The sequence below is a fragment of the Salarias fasciatus genome, chromosome 14 (genome assembly GCF_902148845.1).
Source record: "Salarias fasciatus chromosome 14, fSalaFa1.1, whole genome shotgun sequence".
Classification (NCBI taxonomy): Eukaryota; Metazoa; Chordata; class Actinopteri; order Blenniiformes; family Blenniidae; genus Salarias; species Salarias fasciatus.
Genome location: NC_043758.1, coordinates 34,387,998 through 34,406,087, shown reverse-complemented (window position 1 = coordinate 34,406,087; position 18,090 = coordinate 34,387,998). Strand labels below are relative to the sequence as shown.

The following is an 18,090-nucleotide window of genomic DNA, read 5'->3' as shown; positions in this document are numbered from 1 at the left end:
TCCAAATATCAAATATCCTGCCGTCCATCTCCGATGCTGCTTAACCCCGTGTAGGGTCTCCGGGGTGAGGGCAGGATGCACGCAGGGCACGTCTCCAGTCCGTCACAGGGCAAACGACCACACACACTCACATATTACACATGCATATTTTTTTGACTGTGGAATAAAACAGAGTAGACCTGGAGCAAAACCATGCAAATATGGAGAGAACATGCAAACTCAATACAGAAAGTCCTGGCTGACATTTCGACCTGGACTGTCTTTTTGACAGAAATAAACATGTTTGAACAGAAAAAGTCTTGGAGCTAGTTCAACTCATGAGCCAAGGGAGAAAAACCAAAAGTGTCCCATTTATATTTTGTTGGCTGCATGATGAGCTCCAGTCCCGATGCTTCACCCACCTTGTTCTCTGAAATTTTGGACGATACATTCATTTCAGGTGTTTCATCCAGTCCGCTGGCGAAGTAGCTTGAATCACAGTCTTATCCCCCCTGCTGTAAAAATAATTGAGCACAAGGGTGGGATACCCCACACACACAGCACAGCTCCCTGACCTTCACCTCCAAATAACTCCCCATTTATAACGGGGATCAGCAACTCTGTGTGTGTGTGTGTGTGTGTGTGTGTGTGTGTGTGTGTGTGTGTGTGTGTGTGTGTGTGTGTGTGTGTGTGTGTGTGTGTGTGTGCGCGCGCGCTGTGGCTGGAGGAGCGCAGATGTCGCGCGTGTCTCTTTAAAACAGCGGCTCGTGGAGGCTGGGTCGGGAGGATTTGTTGCGGAGAGCTGGGTGCGCAGCTCGGCATGTGCGTCGCTTCACATCCGCTCCAACTGACGCTGCGCGCGGCCGGACCGGAGGGAGACGGGGACTGGCTTATTCAGGACCCCAAATATACTTAACCTCCTTCTCTTTTTTTTTAATTTTTCTCTCCCCTTTTTTTTTTCTTTGAGTTTTGTTTCCGTTCGCAGCATCTCGGAAAGTGTGCGCGCGGCGCGATGCGGGCGCGGGGAAGTGATGCTGAGTTCAGTGGCTTCTCCTCCGGGGCGGTGCTGCTGCTGCTGCTGCCTCCTCTCCTCCCAGCTGCTCTCGCGGCTCTCTGAGAGTCACATCAAAGTTTTTTTCAGGGCGTTTTAAGTCGCTTGAAATATCCGGGCTGAGATCTGAGCCCGCGAACAGCTTCAGCTGGAGGTTCTTCACAGAGAGCCTCTGAGCGCGCCGCGCACGGGCTGTGCACACTCCGGAGGATCTGGGCACCGGGAGAGCGGAGGAGATGAACTTTGGAAATTTACTTCTCTCGGTTCTCCCATTCATCGCCGCCGCTTCAGGTAAATTCCTCCTCCTTGTTCGCGTGCGCGCGTCTCCAGTCCGCCTGCTTGTTTTCGTCCCTGTGCGTCTCTACACCCATATGGCGCGATCCCGCACCTCCCTCATGGAGCGCTTCACTCCTCTCGTCTCCAGATGGATGGAAATCAATGTGTTTTAACCATCCATCTCCATAGAAAAAAAAAAATATATATATATTGGGTAAAATGTCAGACATGGATTCATTCGTAGTGTTTAAATATCACGGGTGAAAGACAGCGACACTGACATTTTCTCAGAGGTGACCACATCGGGAGGGAGCTGGGAAAAAGTGAAGCTATTCAGCTGTCAGTTTCACCACAGCTGACACCGTCCCCACCAAAAATGCCTATAAAAGCTCGCCTTTGATTACATTTGACAAAAGGGATTATATATTTTGACCACTGCTCCAATATCAGCTCGAATTTGCTTAATCCAAATGACAAAAAAAAGCCTGGCTCAGAGAAACAATTCAGGAGAGTGCTGCTTGTTTTGTGCATATCTGTCTTAAAGGAAATTAAATCCTGTGTACAGCCTGATTGAGAAGAGTCAAGTGTTACTGAATTTTTCAATGTCAAGACAGGAATTGGTAAATGTTATTTAAAAAAGGGCTCAAAAGATGCTTTAGGTTAAAGGATCCAGGGGACACACAGCCCAGTTTCATCTCATCCAAAAATATGGAAAACAAAAACTGTTGGCTTTAATACAAAAGAGGTTACCATAAGAAGAAATCTGTGTTTAGAAACCTGGAAAAATAACATTTCCCACATCATCCCATTTGAAGGATGCCTGCTGGTGAAATACAGTCACATGTCTGAATATCCCTTCCTACACTTGTGGCTCATAATTGCTCATTGATTTTTATGTGGCACATAAGAAATGACTTAACTTCACACTTGTGGCTCATTTTTGCTTTCTTGCCCTCCAGAACACAACAAATGACTTAATTTCTTGCTCCATTTGGCAAATTTGTCAAAAGATGTGAGCTCCTCCCTGCCTCAGTGACTCTTTTCTGGCTAATTTTGGTAAAATCCTGCATGTTTGTCTTCACAGTTTGGGGTTAATGCTAATGCTATTTCATTGTCTTGCAATCCTGCATCATTCACTCAGGTCTCAGTGTTGCATTATGGCTGCTACAGCGGACAAATTGTCAGATGCTTCATATGAAACATTTCAACCGATTTGTTTCTTTGTCATTTTTTGACCACATTGATCCTTCTGGCTGGCCAGTTTTTTGGTCTAGGCCGTATTAATGATTCCTTGGTGTTGTTCTCCATGTCTGAATAGACTTTGATTGGGTGTAAGCTGTTGGTGTGTTTATGTGTTAGTCGCTCTGGTGATCGGAGTTCCTGAATTTGGCTCAATGTCACAGGTAGGTGAGGCTGCAGACAGGATCCAGACCGCCGGTGAGGAGGATGCAGACGTGCACACAGGTCTCCATTCTCCTGGAGGTTTCAGTCCTGCAGCACCTCTGACTGCTGGTTTGTTGAGTGAATGAATGTATTGAACATCAGGCTCAGTGGTCATGTTGATGTTTTACAAAGACGATGAACAAAACACTGAAAATAGATTTTTGAAGAATAAAGAAATGCTGGGAACAGTGTGTGTTTGAGAGCCATGGGCTTGATGGAAAAAAGAAAGGAAGCAACTCTGTTTGAAGCTGTGAAAAATCTCAGAAAATATCAGTTTATAGACAATAATTCTTTTGCAATACCAAGAATGACCACTGGAAGTGAGCGGCTGCAGATCGGAAAAACTTTGAAGGAAAATGAGCACAGAAGCGGAAACATGAGTAGCTGACTTTATAAAAAGAACTTCCACGGATACATAGTAATACATTGAACTCACACACACACACACACACACACACACACACACGCGCGCGCGCGCTTATTTACAACATATACATCCATTCATCCATCTCCTGAACCCGCTTCCTGCAGACTGGAGTCCAGGGAGAGAACCTGACCAGCTGACACTGGATGAAGGGAGCGGGGTTCATACAGGCCAGATTGAACATACAGTCCATCTCTTTAATATATTCATATTTTCACGCAACAGACCAATAAAAGCAGTAAAGAAAAAAAAAAAGGAAACTGAGTGGTTAGCTAATACTGCAGGATTTAAATGCATCCGTCCTCGATAAGCCTCAGTTTAATGTATTCTCATGAAAAACACTGAAAATAAACAGGACTTTTTTTTAACATTGACGTTCCAGCAGATTTTTTTTTAAACTGCATGAGAGCGTATTGCCTACAAAATACAGAAGCTCTGTTCACAGCATTAGCATCGTGTTGCAGACTCTCCCCGCCTTTCCTGGTGTGTTTATTTATCTTCTCGTCCATTTCTTTTTACACACGGCGGTTTAACAAGCAAGAGATCACTGAGAAATATCTGCTTGTTTCTACAGTATGCTCCATATATTATTATAGTGCAAAATAATGGCAAGAAATGGGCTGAAAATCTCTCATGTGGTCTAATATTTACCTTCTTTTATTTTCTGTTTGGTCTCCACCAACTCCTGCTCTCCTAAAAACTTATCTGCTGACATTATCTTCCTGCTAATTTGTGCAGGGGCAGGCTCCAAACAGCAGGACTTTAGAGGGCAGTGACAGTGAACCGAATCATTAAAGTTGTGGGTCGTAAAACCAAAACAATGAGCGTAATAAAGCTATAAAGCTCTGCAGAGGCGAACACTGATCCTCCGTGCTACGGCCGCGATAAAAATGACCCCTTCGTCACTGCCGTCTGGAAAGTTTGTGGAATCAAATACATTGCCTCTCTTTCTATTTTGCAACGTCTTATCAGGCAAACAATTATAGTTACTGGGATTTTATCTGAAATGAGATCAGCTCATGTCGAACTGCGGTGGTTTTGTAAGTGGAGCTGGATTTCACACTTTCATCAATGACAAGCGGGAGTTTCTGAGCTCTTCGGTCCCTTTGACTCCTCTCTCCATTTGCACCAGTTTTATGACGGTAAATTGGCACCGCCTCTCAGCATTAGAAGTGCCTTTCAGCGCCCACACCATCTGCCTACGTCTATTAATCTGAAGTGGGCATTTCCTCTCACTCCCACCTCCATCACCCTGCACACTCTGCCATAAGCGGATGTGCATGTTCACGACACGGCGGGACGCAGACGGGCCTCACAGTGTCCGTGTGGATCAGTCCGACCTGCAGGATGACGATGTAATGTGTTAAAATGGCGAATAAAAGTCGTTATTACAAATTTTCAGTAAGTTTACTGCTGTTTTAATTGCTCTGCTGTCTTTGCATCATGAGGATTGGATGTAAGGCAATGAGAGTCAAACTCAGGCCCTCCTTACCCTTCAGCATTTCAAAAACGCATCGTTTTGGAGTTTTTGTTTCAGGAAAGTCTCGCATCTACATGGTAATGTTCTGAAAACGATGTCCGTTTATACAGCAGTGGCTGAAACACTGAAAATTCTGACATTTTCATGCTGGGACGTGGCTGCTGTTGTTGTAATGAAATCTCTCATATGGAACTAAATGAGCCGGGAATCATGAATGTTCTGCCCAGTAGCAGTGTTTTCAGAAAGTATCGGTTCCCCCCCGTTTCTATGGAGACAGATTCAGCGCGTTTTAAAAAAAAACTTGCGTTTTCTGTGCCTCTGATCACCGTTGTCCTGTGAACGAACATGAAAATCGCAATGAAAGTTTTGTGTTTTCACTTGAACCACCGAGGGCAAAACAGCTGAGAATCCTGCAATGCAGCAGTGAAAGTTTCTTTTGAAATACAATGAGCATCAAAGCTAATGAGGTTTGTGAAAATATGCTTAAAGGGAGCAGAATCTCTGAGAAATAACAGACTTTAACCTACATTACTAGTAGATCAGATATCAGCTTGAACCTGATGTTAAGAATTTGTGAAAAAAAAAACATTCAGTACCTTCTCAGGTAAAACTTTGGAGACTCATTACGGCATCATTTTGCTGCCTGGCTCTCCTGTTTTCCATTCGTTTGTTTAAAAAGCAGCGATGTTGTTACGGAGTGTTTTTTGTGTTGTTTGTGTTGTTGCATCCAGCCAATAAGCCGGTCTGTGTTGGCTTTGAGGGACGTGATGGAGGTCATGTCCGTGTTTTCTCCAAACCTCTGTTTGATTGTGAGGAAAACAACAGCAGCAACAGTCCGCCTGGCAAATTGCGTGAAATCTACCAGAGCGGCTCGGCCCACTCACGCACCGACACGCCAAATCCCAATTAATGGACTCTCCATACGTCTCATTGAAATTCCAGTTATCTTGAGCTGTATTGTCGGCCGCTGCGGTTCCTGCTGTGGAACTAATCAATGCTGAACAATCCTGAGCCAGCGATTTGTGTCCACTCCGTCCCCGCGGTCATTACTTTGTGACAAACGCGGCCGGCGGGCTTTCCGCAGCCTCCTCCGGCCCCGCTCGATGAGAGGGAGCTGGCTGGCCGTGTGACGTGCCACCGCCGCCGCCGCCGCCGCCTTGAGTCATGTTGCCGGATGTTGGTGATGTCCCACTTCTGGTACAGTGGCTGATGTCATGCTTTAGAGATGAGACAGCAGACGAGGAGGGCGGTCGCCCAGACAGAGCTGCTCCCAAACCAAACCCTGGGAAGGAAAAACCAAAAAAAAAATCAGGATCAAACTTGATTTTGTTGCTTTGAAATTTAGTGTGCTGTGTTATCATGCTCCCGCAGAGATTTCTTGGCGGTGTCACAAGAGCTCCTCCAATGTTTTTTTTTTTTTTTTGTGGCCTTTTTAAGTATGTAAATGAATTGAAATTGAAAACGACGCAAGTAAATCTCAGCAGACAGCCACCAGCCCCGCAGACAAGCTGCCAGCCTTCTGCTGCCGTCTCAGTCTAACGTGTAGTAAAGTTTGGTGTGTGTGTGTGTGTGTGTGTGTGTGTGTGTGTGTGTGTGTGTGTGTGTGTGTGTGTGTGTGTGTGAGAGAGAGCTCCTGCAGGTCGGTGTTCGTTACAGCAGATGTAAAGCTGCGAGCTCCGATCTGTTCAGGTTCATGAGTGGGTTTCAGGACAGAAGACATCAGCTCTGAGGACAAACAGGATGTCCCCGCTGCGGCTTTGTTGTTTTCACACATCGGCGTGTGACAGCGGCGCGCTCGCCCCCTCCGGGGAGGATGCAGGGTTAATATTTGTAAATACTAATTAATCTGCCCCCGCCCCTCCTCTCTTATGTAACGCCAGCGCCCGCAGCCATGAAACGCCGGATATGTCCTGAATCAACAGTGTTTTGAAGCCGTGGTCCTGACCCCCCCTCAGCTTTTAGCCCGCTCACTCTGTTTGCCAGATGAGGCAGAAACGAAGGAGACGCCGTGAGCAAACATGTGGGAGTGTGTCAGAGTTTGCAATTAGGACCGATGCAATAACTTGTCTGTCAGAGCTGCGTGTGGCACTAATGGGCTTTCATTTAACTGCGTGCTGTTTGCTTTTCTCAGGACTTTTTTTTCCCACCTCCTTTGTGAACAAATGAGGGAGATTTTCGCACATCAGACGCAGTCATTACAATTACTCCAATCTAATCATCATGATACACACAATCAGCTGCTGATGAGTTCATTCTGGATCTGCTGGAAGAATCGGCTCCAGTCCTTCTGATGCACGATTCCTGTACATGGATCATCACTTTAAGTCACTTTATTAAAGATGATTCCTCATGTACAGTTCCCACAATCATGATGAGTGTACATTATATAAATAGACCCATGGGCTGCTTCATTAGGTACACTTGTATCATCTAATGTGATCTAGAACAGCTGTACAGATATTAATGTTGCATGAGTTTATCAGGAAGGTTTTATTGTCAATGTTGGTTTGTCTTAGCTGTAGTCGTGTGTGCGTCATTAGAAGAGAGGTTTCTAATATTTGGCTGCAATAAAAAAAGGCAGAATATTTCACCAGTTGCTTATGAGACGATTGTGTGGGAAAACAAAAAACAAAAAAACAAAAAAGTGACAAAGTCAGTTTCTGTTCTGTTGTGCAGCTTTCCATTCTGCTCAGCTTTTGTTCACTGGTTTGATTTTAAAACACACTGCACATTATTTAACGAGCTTAATGAAGCTTTTCTGCAAGTTTCAGCTCATTAGTGACTTGTCCGTTCCACAGTTTAGGCTGAGTGTAGTTTTTACTACAGTTTTTGATAAGATCTTTAAAAACCCACTGCACAACCAATTTAAGCAAAAGTTGTTATATCTGGTCAAACTACACACAATCACAAACATCAAGGCCGCTGCTGCTTGAATGAGAGAGGAAGCCTGTTATTGGCTCAGATCAATAACAGGTGAATAATAAGGGAATGACCATGAGGGAACATGCATACATTCAACAAGCTTAATAAAGCTTTTCTGCAAGTTTAGCTCATTATTCACTTGTTTGGTTTATAATTTCCATCAACAGTTATAATTTTTTGTTTGTATTAGGCTGCCCTTTTTCATGGAAAAGCTCAAAAAACACATTTTGGACAGTCTCTCCTGGAGCATTTAGCATTTTAAAGACACATACTTCTCCCAAGCTTGAAGTGCCGAGCTTAAAGTGTTACAGCAAGTTTTTACTCATTCATCTCTTCTCTGGACCAGAATATGTACTGTAGCAGAAGTTTTCATTCTAGGTTTTACTGCAGAAGTGTTTTTAGCTGAATTTCCTCCCAGTGTGAATAACTTTTCTCAGGAGTATTTAGCAGGAGGCGGCCAAACCCCGGAACCATTCCACCGAACATGAATTTATAAATATATAAAAGAAACTTTAGAATGATGGACTTAAGCAGAATTTTACATTTAAAATTAAATAAATTAATCATAGCTTTTTTAGGGATAAAATATGTTCTATATGCATATATATGTGTATATATGTATATATATATATATATATATAAGTTTAGTGAAAGAAATGTATCTTAAAAGGACTTTTGAAAATACGTCATTCATATTCAACTTTTACAGAATTCCAAACTTTAAATGAAAAAGAAGAAAAAGAAGGAACTGATCCCGCAGATAAACACCCTGACGCGTTTCACTCGGTCAGAAGAGGAAGCGCCATCTTCAACAGTCATCAGATGAGCGGGGCAGTAGAATTCAGTTTACTGGGTTCGCTCCCCCCCTGGAAAACGCGCCGTGCTCCGACATGTTCATTTGTGCTCGGCGCGGCCTTGAGAGCGTACCGGAGAGTGATAACCTTGCGCGAGGTCGACGCGGTCTCATTCTCAGAGCGGCCTCCATATTGGGCGACAGCTCAAGGTTGCCTGCCATTCACTCTTATGGTTTATCTGGGCTCAGTTTTGCCTCTCGTGCTTGTGGAAGTTAACACGTTTAAAAGGAGCTCATTGATTTGTCTGCACATAAATGCAGTGTGTTTTGGACGACAGGGGGCCCACAGCTATTATGTTCTGTTTGTAACATTCAGAGCGATGGTCTTGAATCAATACTCATGTTGAATTGAACTTTTTACCCCCCGTCTTGTCTTTTAAAAAAACTGTTTAACACTGGACCACAGGCGCCGTGGAGCCCAGATCTCCTACAGTTCTTTTGCTAAACATTTCTAGCTGGATTTGTTCGATGCAAAATCTTGGTTTTTGTGTTTTACTTGCTGCTGAGAAGCCACTTGATGCACTCTGGCAGAACTCCAGTTCCTTTCACTTGAAGGCTTTCATGAATACGAATGTGCAGCAAATTGACAATGTTACCGCTGGTATGTTCCTGGAACATGAATGAAAGCTGTGCAGCAGATTAAGCCAGGCATGTCCAACCGCTACAGCCCAAGGTCAGGTGCTATATGGCCCTCTGACCTCAGATGTTGCTTTGTGGGAATTCATTTATGCTCGCACCTGTTGGAGCACAAACACGTCAACACACAACATGTGGACCAATATATATATATATATTACCTTCAGTGCCTTGCAAGAAACTCAATGTGATCAAATTAGCACACTTCTATTAGAAGAAGACAGAGTGTTCTCACAGTTGACTAACTTGTAATGCTATTATCATGTTTAAAAAGTGGTGTGTGTGTGGAGAGCCCCCCCCCCCCCCCCCCCCCCCGAGACTTCACCACATTGCATCCCAGCTACCGAAAATCTCAACAGTTGTGAAGCGTAACGGTTCTGGAAATCTAGCAGGTTTTTATAAATGGAGTCTGATTTAGCAAAGATTGAACACATACTGGATTGCACATTGAAATAGACTGTGCTTTTAGTTGTGGTTCGTTTATTGAGATTAACACCGATGTGCATACAGGGGTGTTTAAATGAGCATTCAGGGCACATTCACCCGGGAATGATCTGCTGAAAACTGTATCAGTATGGGGTCACTGAAACCCCCATCACCACGAAAATGTGACTTTGAGCATGTCAAAAGTTGTCAAACATATCAGAGTAATACAGTAAATAAATGTAAATGTGGGAGAGAGAAAAAATAATATGAGAGGCGATCAATCACAAAGTCAAAGTTTGAGGTACAAAAATGCCTTTTAATAAAGTTAGCAAAGAAAAGCTGTGGGGAGCCAGTTGAGGAAATACCTCTCCTCCATCTCAATGCCAGAGCCTTTCTGAATCACATTTTAAAATGCAGTAAAAACAGATTTAATGTTGAACAACATCAGTGGTTTCAGAGTTAGTGAATCACATTTTTACGAGCATCTATTATAAATTCATAAAAAAAAAATTATGTGATTTTTGACCACATGCCTGATTTTCCATAGACAAACACACTAAATGGAGAGCGTGATATTTTGTTTACAGACAAGATTTTCATGCTCCATTTAGATGATAACAAGTGAAAATGCCTCGTTCTTGCATTTTCGATAAAGAAAAGTTTTGTGTTTACGCAGAATGTTTTGAAAACAATGTAGTTTTCATGTAGGGCCAGTAGTAGGTGCTGTTGTTCACTTTTATAGTGAAACCACACACACGTGTTCAAAGAGCAATACGCTGTAAACGTTAACAACGGCAAGTAGATGATAAGTTGGATTGATACAAAACCACCAGAAGCTGTAGTCAATCATGCAGGTTTTGCACTAAAGCTTTTATGACAGTTTTCTAAAAGTTGGTAACACTTTACTTTAAGCACCCGGTATAACACATTATAAGTAGTTAAAAACACACATACATGATCACAATGCTTTATAACTCACTTTACAGCACTATACAGCATAGGGTTAGGGTTAGGGTTAGGTCCTGGCATTGTGAATATTTATGAATGTTTATAACTATAGCTACACGTGTTATAATGGCATTATAATACTTTATAAATGTACTTATAATGTGTTATACAGGGGGGCTTCAAATAAAGTGTTACCCAAAAGTTGATATGTATAATGTGTATCTGCACACTCCAGACCCCCTGGCGATCCCCATGAGAAGCCAGCCCCTCACCTTGAGAACCAGACTTTCTGAAAAGTTTGTACTTTCTTCCTGCGTTTGTGTGATTTCCTCTGAAGCTCCTCAGTGTGGACGTCCGCTGCCCTTCCCTGCTCGTCCGTTCCTTGTAAATTTGAAAGTCATTTCACAGCAGAACGCCCCAGATTAAATTTTTTTCACACAAATGTAGTCACACTCTAAATTCCCATATGCACTTGGATATCCCCGCAGATCCACTGTGGGCTCTAATGGGCAGCGTTTATGATCCGACCAAAAAAAAAAAAAAAAAACCTTCGCAGAGGTCCCCATTATCGCCCGTGACATTTATTTTTCCGTGACACAAACGGGTCTGACGGAGTTTCTGTTCGCTGAAAGGTGCTTTCAAGCGCTGCACCACAATCTTCCTGTCATGAAGCGAACATTACAGTGAAAATATTCCTTCTCACACAGAAATTGTGTTGCTGTCGTGCTCAGAGTGGCGTAGACTTTTCACTGATTGCACACTTGTCACAGGCTCAGGTTGCCGCTTGTCACTTTGGCCCCCTGCAGCTGTTTGCCGTTCCTTTTTAGGCAAGACTATTTTCTCCTTAATACATCAGCATGGAGCCGCATTGATTCAGCCGCGTGATAGCTGGAGCTGTGGTGAGAGTCCATTGACCCTAATTAATAATTCCGGTGGCGGCTATATGAGTGAACAAAGGCGTTCTGCTAATGCACTTCAATCGTTCTGCTGGAAAGTGTCTGCATACTCGGAGAGCGTTAAAGTGGATTTCAATATTTTACCCAGGCATTTCTCCTCTTATTCAAATACGGATTTGTCACATAAATATATATTACAAAAGAAAAAAAAACAAATCTTCATGGTGACATTCATGCTTTTCAATTGAGCCACAAAAAGTACGAGGACGGCTGAATGTTACGAAAACACAGAGCCTTGTTTATAGCTGCAGTACGGACAATAATACGATTATAATGGCCGCTTCTTAATCATTAATGACATTGTTAATGGCAGATTAATAGCTTTATTGGGTGGTTAGGATGATGTGAGCGCCACTGAGATGAGTCTGTAAGTGAAAGCAGTCTTATTTGTCTGCTGTGAGGCAGCCGTGGCTCAGCTGGCTGAGTGGGCCGTCTCGCCCTGTCCTTGCATCCTTGGACAAGAAACTGAACCTCAAGTCGCAGATATTGCGTGGCAGCCTTCAATATTGGTGTGTGTGTGTGTGTCTGCCTGAACAGATGGATGAGACTTAACAATGAAAATGCTCAGCGATAGACAGGTCAATTTTCCATTTCAGATAAGATGTTGTATTTTAGAATATTTTCCAGTTTCTGTGGAGAGTTTTAAAATCCAGATCAGAAAAAAAAAATGCAGTGAGATGACAATTTCCTCTGCTTAAGAGACCTCATGTGCATCCATCCACACAATGAAAATAGAAATATTTTTACACATCCAAGCCTGTGACGTCCCAAAGGGGCCTGGTGCATCACATTAAAGCTGCATTGATGTGTTCTGTGGCGTAAACAATGGAGGTGTAATGTGATCGGTGTTGCTCTCAGGGAGAAGTCTGCTGAGGGGTTATCGCCCGACTGCAGTAAACTCCAGTGTGCTCATAGTTTCCTACAGTATCCCTCACTGCTGTTTCCAGCTGTTTTCACCCCTCCCGCCCCCCAAAAAAAAAAAAAAAAAAAAAAAAAAAAAAACCTGTGAAAACCGCCCTGAATGCCAACCTGAATAAAGTTGAGCGCCCAGGATTCTGGTGGAGGAGCCCAAAAACAGAGTGAAATGAGGTTAGACAAGTGATCCGAAGTGAAAATATATTAGAACAGATTTGAATAGAATAGAATAGAATAGAATAGAATAGAATAGAATAGAATAGAATAGAATAGAATAGAATCTCTCAGTGGAGAAATTTGCAGGTGCCTAAGGCTCATAGAAAGTAATGCATGCTGCAACAAAAAGAAGATATATTATTAATAATAATAATAATAATAATAATGCATTGGTTTTATGTAGCGCTTTATTTGACACTCAAAGACGTTTTACATTGCATTATTCATTCTCTCCATACATTATACCATATTATAAACTAATTGAAATTTTACTGAATCATTTTCTTTTTAGATGTCACTGTCTGCCACAACAACCTGCCACTAATATGTTCACGTTCTTTTTGAAAACAGAGAATAAAAAAAATGAAAATCAGGTATTTTGAGTAAATTCTTTCATAAGTTTCATGAAAAGCAAAAACTTTTGTTAAGTTTAAGCCCCAAACTCACTCTCAGAGTGGAAAACACATTTTTGATCCAAATACGTCTACTCTGGCTTTGTCTTCCATCCGTATTTATCCCTTGACAGAAAATGTTCTTACTTTAAGGCCTCTCTACGTTGCCCAGTCATCATCATAATCACTCGGGGACATCATTAATCTGAATAATCTTCTGGTTCCTGTTGGTTCACTTCAGCTGTGCTGCTGTAGTTGTTTTGTGAGATATTTCCTCCCACACATCAGGAAGCTTCAGGCATTTTAAATATTTTGATTGTAATAATTATGACCTCTGGTTAAAAAAACAATTAAAACCATGAGTTTTCAATAAGATGAGATCTTTTGAGATACTGTATTGTTGATTTACATGAGCAGAATTTTTTAAAAAAAAAGTGTGATTGTTTCACTTTGTGTGTCATAATTTTAAAATATTGAAATTTCAGTCAAATGATTAATAAAAAAGACCATTCCCACTGGATGTGTTCCTTGGTTTTAATAATACAAAGTTGGGTTTTATGTCCTCTAAGTCTGTCGAATCTATATTTTCAAGTATATAAACTCTGCGACAGGCAACACTGAAATGTTGAAGAACTCAGTCAACTTCCTCTCTCTGGCAGCATTTATTTGGGCGATAAAATCCGGTTATCAGTGAGGAGGAAGGAGCTGGGAGTGATGTAACTGTATTACACGGCCCGGGACTCCAAATCCTTCTGCATGCTGGAAAAATGTGGTTCAGCACCGGGACTCGACTGCACGGCTGCCCAGATACTCTCTGTCCAAACACTAAAATACGTCCGTATGTGCTCCCTGCACTGCCACACCAAGTGTACAGATGTGATGGACTGTACTCTGAAGGGGCAGGAAATGAAGGCGCCGCAGTGCGTTTTAATGGCTCTCTGAGTGTTTTCATCCACACCCTGCATTAGTGTGTTCTGCTGTCCTGGCCGGCGACCCAGGGGTGTTTAGCCGAGCGCCCGCGGATCACTCTTTAGATGTTTACTTCAGGTTTATGCCGTGATGGCAACTCCTGGCCTGCGCCGCTCAAATCAGCTCGCGGAAAGACATAAATCTGCTTACAGCTGAGAACTGGAGGGTTTATCCCAATGGCCCTGATTTAAGTGAAATGTAATAGCAGCATGTGTGTCATCAGGTTACTCCTGACTGCTCCTCTGCAATAATAATGGAGGATTTTCATGCGGTCAAGATTATGTGAGGGAAATAATGCCCCAGACAGAGCGGCATGATAATCAGTGGCACAGTGACCATTTCATTTTCTTTTCCTTTTTAATTTTTTTTCTTTTTTTTAAGCAAAGGACCATCTGTTCCACAGAAGCAAACTAAAAGCAGCAGCATTTTGAATTATTCATTTCTCTAACTGTAACACATTGTTAGAGACATTTGGTGGTGCTCTAAAAGCTTACCTTCGAGGTCCTGAAGCAGTGTGCCTTTCCCTCACAGTCAAACGAACATTGTAATGGATCCCCAGAGAGAGGGATTAGGAGTTATCTATATCTCTCCGCCTCGCTCATTTTCCCCAACCGGGGTCTTTCTCCCCCCCCCCCCCCCCCCCCCCCCTCCGTAAATGCAAAGATCTTGCAAGTCTTATTCTCAGCTTCCCGCCAACTATCATCGCTACACCTGCAACAATCCTGAGTGACACAGAGATTGACCATTACCACATCACACGGGTGATTGCTCCCTCGGAGCAGGTGGTGGCTTCGGTAAAATACTGTGCACTCTGCGCACGCTGTAGGCTGTGTTTTACTGTCTGCAAAATGGAAGAAGAGCAAATGGAAGTCAAATTTTTTATATTTTTATTTTTTTAGCCGAAAGCGAAGGTTGTTGTTGTTATGAGGAAATGTGGCGTCTTATTTGGGATCGAGAGTCAACCTTCAAAGTTAGATTACCAATAATTTGATGCTTGGCTTCACACAAATGTATCTGGCATCTGTGATGGAAGATATTTCCTCCTCTGGCGCTGCTCTGCTGTTGTCTGTCCTCTCTCGGAGAGATTATATGTTCTCCTGAAGGGTGGTCAGACTGGCTGATCTCCTCTGTCTTCGCAGGGTCCCGGGCACGCTTTGAGGACAGCTCGCCCCGGATCGTGGAGGACCCCTCGGACCTGATCGTCTCCAAGGGGGAGCCCGCCACCCTCAACTGCAAGGCGGAGGGCCGGCCCGCCCCCGGCATCGAGTGGTACAAGGATGGCGAGCGGGTGGAGACGGACAAGGACGACCCGCGCTCCCACCGCATGCTGCTGCCCAGCGGCTCGCTCTTCTTCCTGCGCATCGTGCACGGCCGGCGCAGCAAGCCGGACGAGGGCGTCTACACCTGCGTGGCCCGCAACTACCTGGGAGAGGCCATCAGCCGCAACGCCTCCCTGGAAGTGGCCAGTAAGCCTTTGAGTTATTCCTGATCGCTGTGCTTAAAATAAGTGTGTGTTTTTGTCCCATTAGATCTTGATGTGTGTAAACAAATGGCGTTTCCTAGATCTCTTTGGCGTCGTCTGGCAGCTTTTTTTCAGGAGGCCCGTTGGAGAGCTGGCTGTGCTCAGAAATAATGACGTGAGACAAGCGGACTGTGGGAAGCAACCCCTGAAAGATGGTGGTGTAGGTGGAGAGTAATGTCCTGTGGATCCTCTGCTAATTTTAGGCTTCAGTCCTGACAGTGAGGCATTTTATCTTTGGCTTTGTGTGTGTGTGTGTGTGTGTGTGTGTGTAATTTCACTTTCAGAAGACTCAGCTCAGTGCATTTAAACATATTTTCGGCATGTGATACTTGGCCGTCTAATTTAGCAAACTATGAATATGTAAATAAAGCACATGAATATGATTACAGCTCAGTAAGGCTTTCTTTTCTTTTTTTTTAATTCCTGGACGTCTGTTCTCATTTCATGCCATACGTCCTGTCTATAGTAAGTGGAGCAGCTGGCACGCGGTCAGTGCTTCACATCAAGTAAACATGTATTTTTTCAGTATCATTACAACATTTCTTTTCCTACTTAGGTCCAGTCCACTTAGACTTTCTTTTACAACCCCAGCTTTACTGTACACAAGAGAGGATTTTTGCATAAATGGCGTACTCATCATAAACATTGGGAATCTGCACCGTAAAAGGAATGAGAGCTTCCTCTTTCTTCCCTAAGAACACTTTTGAACGTCAGGCTGTTTTGTTTGTCACAGTAGACGTGTTCGACTCTGCTGTTCACTGCAGGGATTTACAAGAAGCTGCTTCCTGACAGTGACTTTGGGTCAAACTCAGAAAGTCAGGCTGACTCCGGGATGATTTCCGTTGAAGTGAAAAGCAGTGGGAGGCTTGTGCTTCATGCCCCGAACTGCATCTTTCGAGCATGCGTTTCCCGAAAAGCAGAATAAGATCCAGGTTGACAGGTGTTGGCATATCATTAGTGTGTTTTCATGCAGGCATGGTTTCCGTGTGTGATGCCCCCTCCGGGTTTGTGCCCCGCACCCAGCCGGAGTCCACTGCACCCCTCGCTCCTTCATCGCTCTCTCACTCTCAGCTCTCTCTCGCCCACTGCTCACTCCCACGGTTCCCCATTTACACCTTAATTTTCTTTATCAGTTCACATATTCACACATCCAACAACAGAGGTGTTCACACCTAATTTAGCTCTTTATTTATTAAAAAAAAAAAAAAAAAAAAAAAACTCAATCCGTAACACTAGTTCTGTGACCACAGAGCAAGGAGACCCTGGTTTGATTCCATGTGTTTCTCTCTCACGGAGTTTGGGTGTTATGAGCGGCTTTGATTCACCTGATGAAGTGGGTTGTCATCCAATCCCGAGGCGGGAGGTTCGATCCACCGACTCGTCCTGTCCTTATTGCAGGAACATGAAATTGCAGCCATTTGAGGTGGATCACGCTGTGGAGGGCGGCCATCAGCGTGCACGTGAGAGGGTGAATGCGTGACAAAGCCTGTAAGATTGCACCGTGATTTGACAGTGTTAAAAAAGTGAGAGTGTGCTCTATAAGTGGCGTCCATTCATGTCATCTCTGTGGTTTACGTCAAGCGCTTCCACTCCTTTATAGCAGAAAAAGGTGTAGGTCAGTGATTCTTTTGAAATGGCTGCCTGGCGTCGGGGTGCTTGTCTGTCTGTTTGCTCTGTGATGGGCTGGATACTTGTTCAGTTCGCACCCTGCCTTGCTCCCAGTGTCACATGGGAGGGGCTCCAGCTCTCCTCAAACCTCAAGCTCAATAAAGTGGCAACTTTTCTGGCTTCGAATCTCAGCTATAGAGAAGCGCAGGAACAAAAAATACAGGAGCAAAAAGCTTATTTTCCACATATCAATGTCAAAGTTTCTCTCTAAGACTGATTAAATGCAAACAATAAAATGAGTAGCTGTAACTCGGCAACTGCTGTTTACTGTTAGTTTGACCCAAAGCGCCACAGGAACCACAAAAACAGCAAACATGCCACATCTGAATGTCTTTCTGAGAGGATTAAGTAGAAAATTGGTCCAAACTACAGGTGCACAAGCATTTTAAGAAAAGGCCTCGTGCACAAAAAAACCGAAGCTGCAGGGCATCAGTTGATTTAAGTACTTTCTCATTATTTTGAGCCATCTGTCTATTGTTTCCTTTGTGGCTGATGTAATGATTGTCGGAGATCTTCTAAATCATGAATTCCAGTTGTCTTTACATGTCGCCTTCCATCTGAGCCGAAAGCTGAAACGTCTGATGTGAGAAACTAAGATGTGAGTTTGTTGTATGACTTATTTTCACAGTAAACGACCATCGCCAGATTGACACTTTAATAAGCAGACCGTGACGCTGGAATTGACGACCACCACGTCACCTGAGAGTCATCCTGTGCATCAGCAGCATTATTGGTGTATGTGTAGCATTGTTGTGTTCATTTGTCAATCCTCCAGTGTCCGACATCGTGATGCGGAGGGACTGAAGCCAATCTCATAGATTAGTGAAAATCAGGGTACTTCCTGGTCCATCAAAGAGAAAATACATAGACAGTCATACACACATTCACATTGATCAATTTACAGACATCTAAGTTCTCACTTTGATAGTATTACGCAATACTTAATTTATCCACCCAACCTGTTAGTTGTTCTAAATCAGGTCTCAGGTTTGCTGAAGCCAGTCTGGAGCTTGG

General features: G+C 43.5%; 1 protein-coding gene across 1 annotated transcript in view; it reads left to right on the top strand.

The window, feature by feature from the left end:
- The first annotated feature begins 1,194 nt into the window (after positions 1–1,194).
- LOC115400308 (roundabout homolog 2) overlaps positions 1,195–18,090 on the top strand; it is a 74,449-nt gene continuing 57,553 nt past the window's right edge. Inside the window, exons 1-2 of the mRNA XM_030108102.1 lie at positions 1,195–1,321; positions 15,026–15,352. Coding sequence (XP_029963962.1) covers positions 1,267–1,321; positions 15,026–15,352 — 382 coding nt within the window. The 5' untranslated portion in view covers positions 1,195–1,266. The remainder of the gene's footprint in view (positions 1,322–15,025; positions 15,353–18,090) is intronic.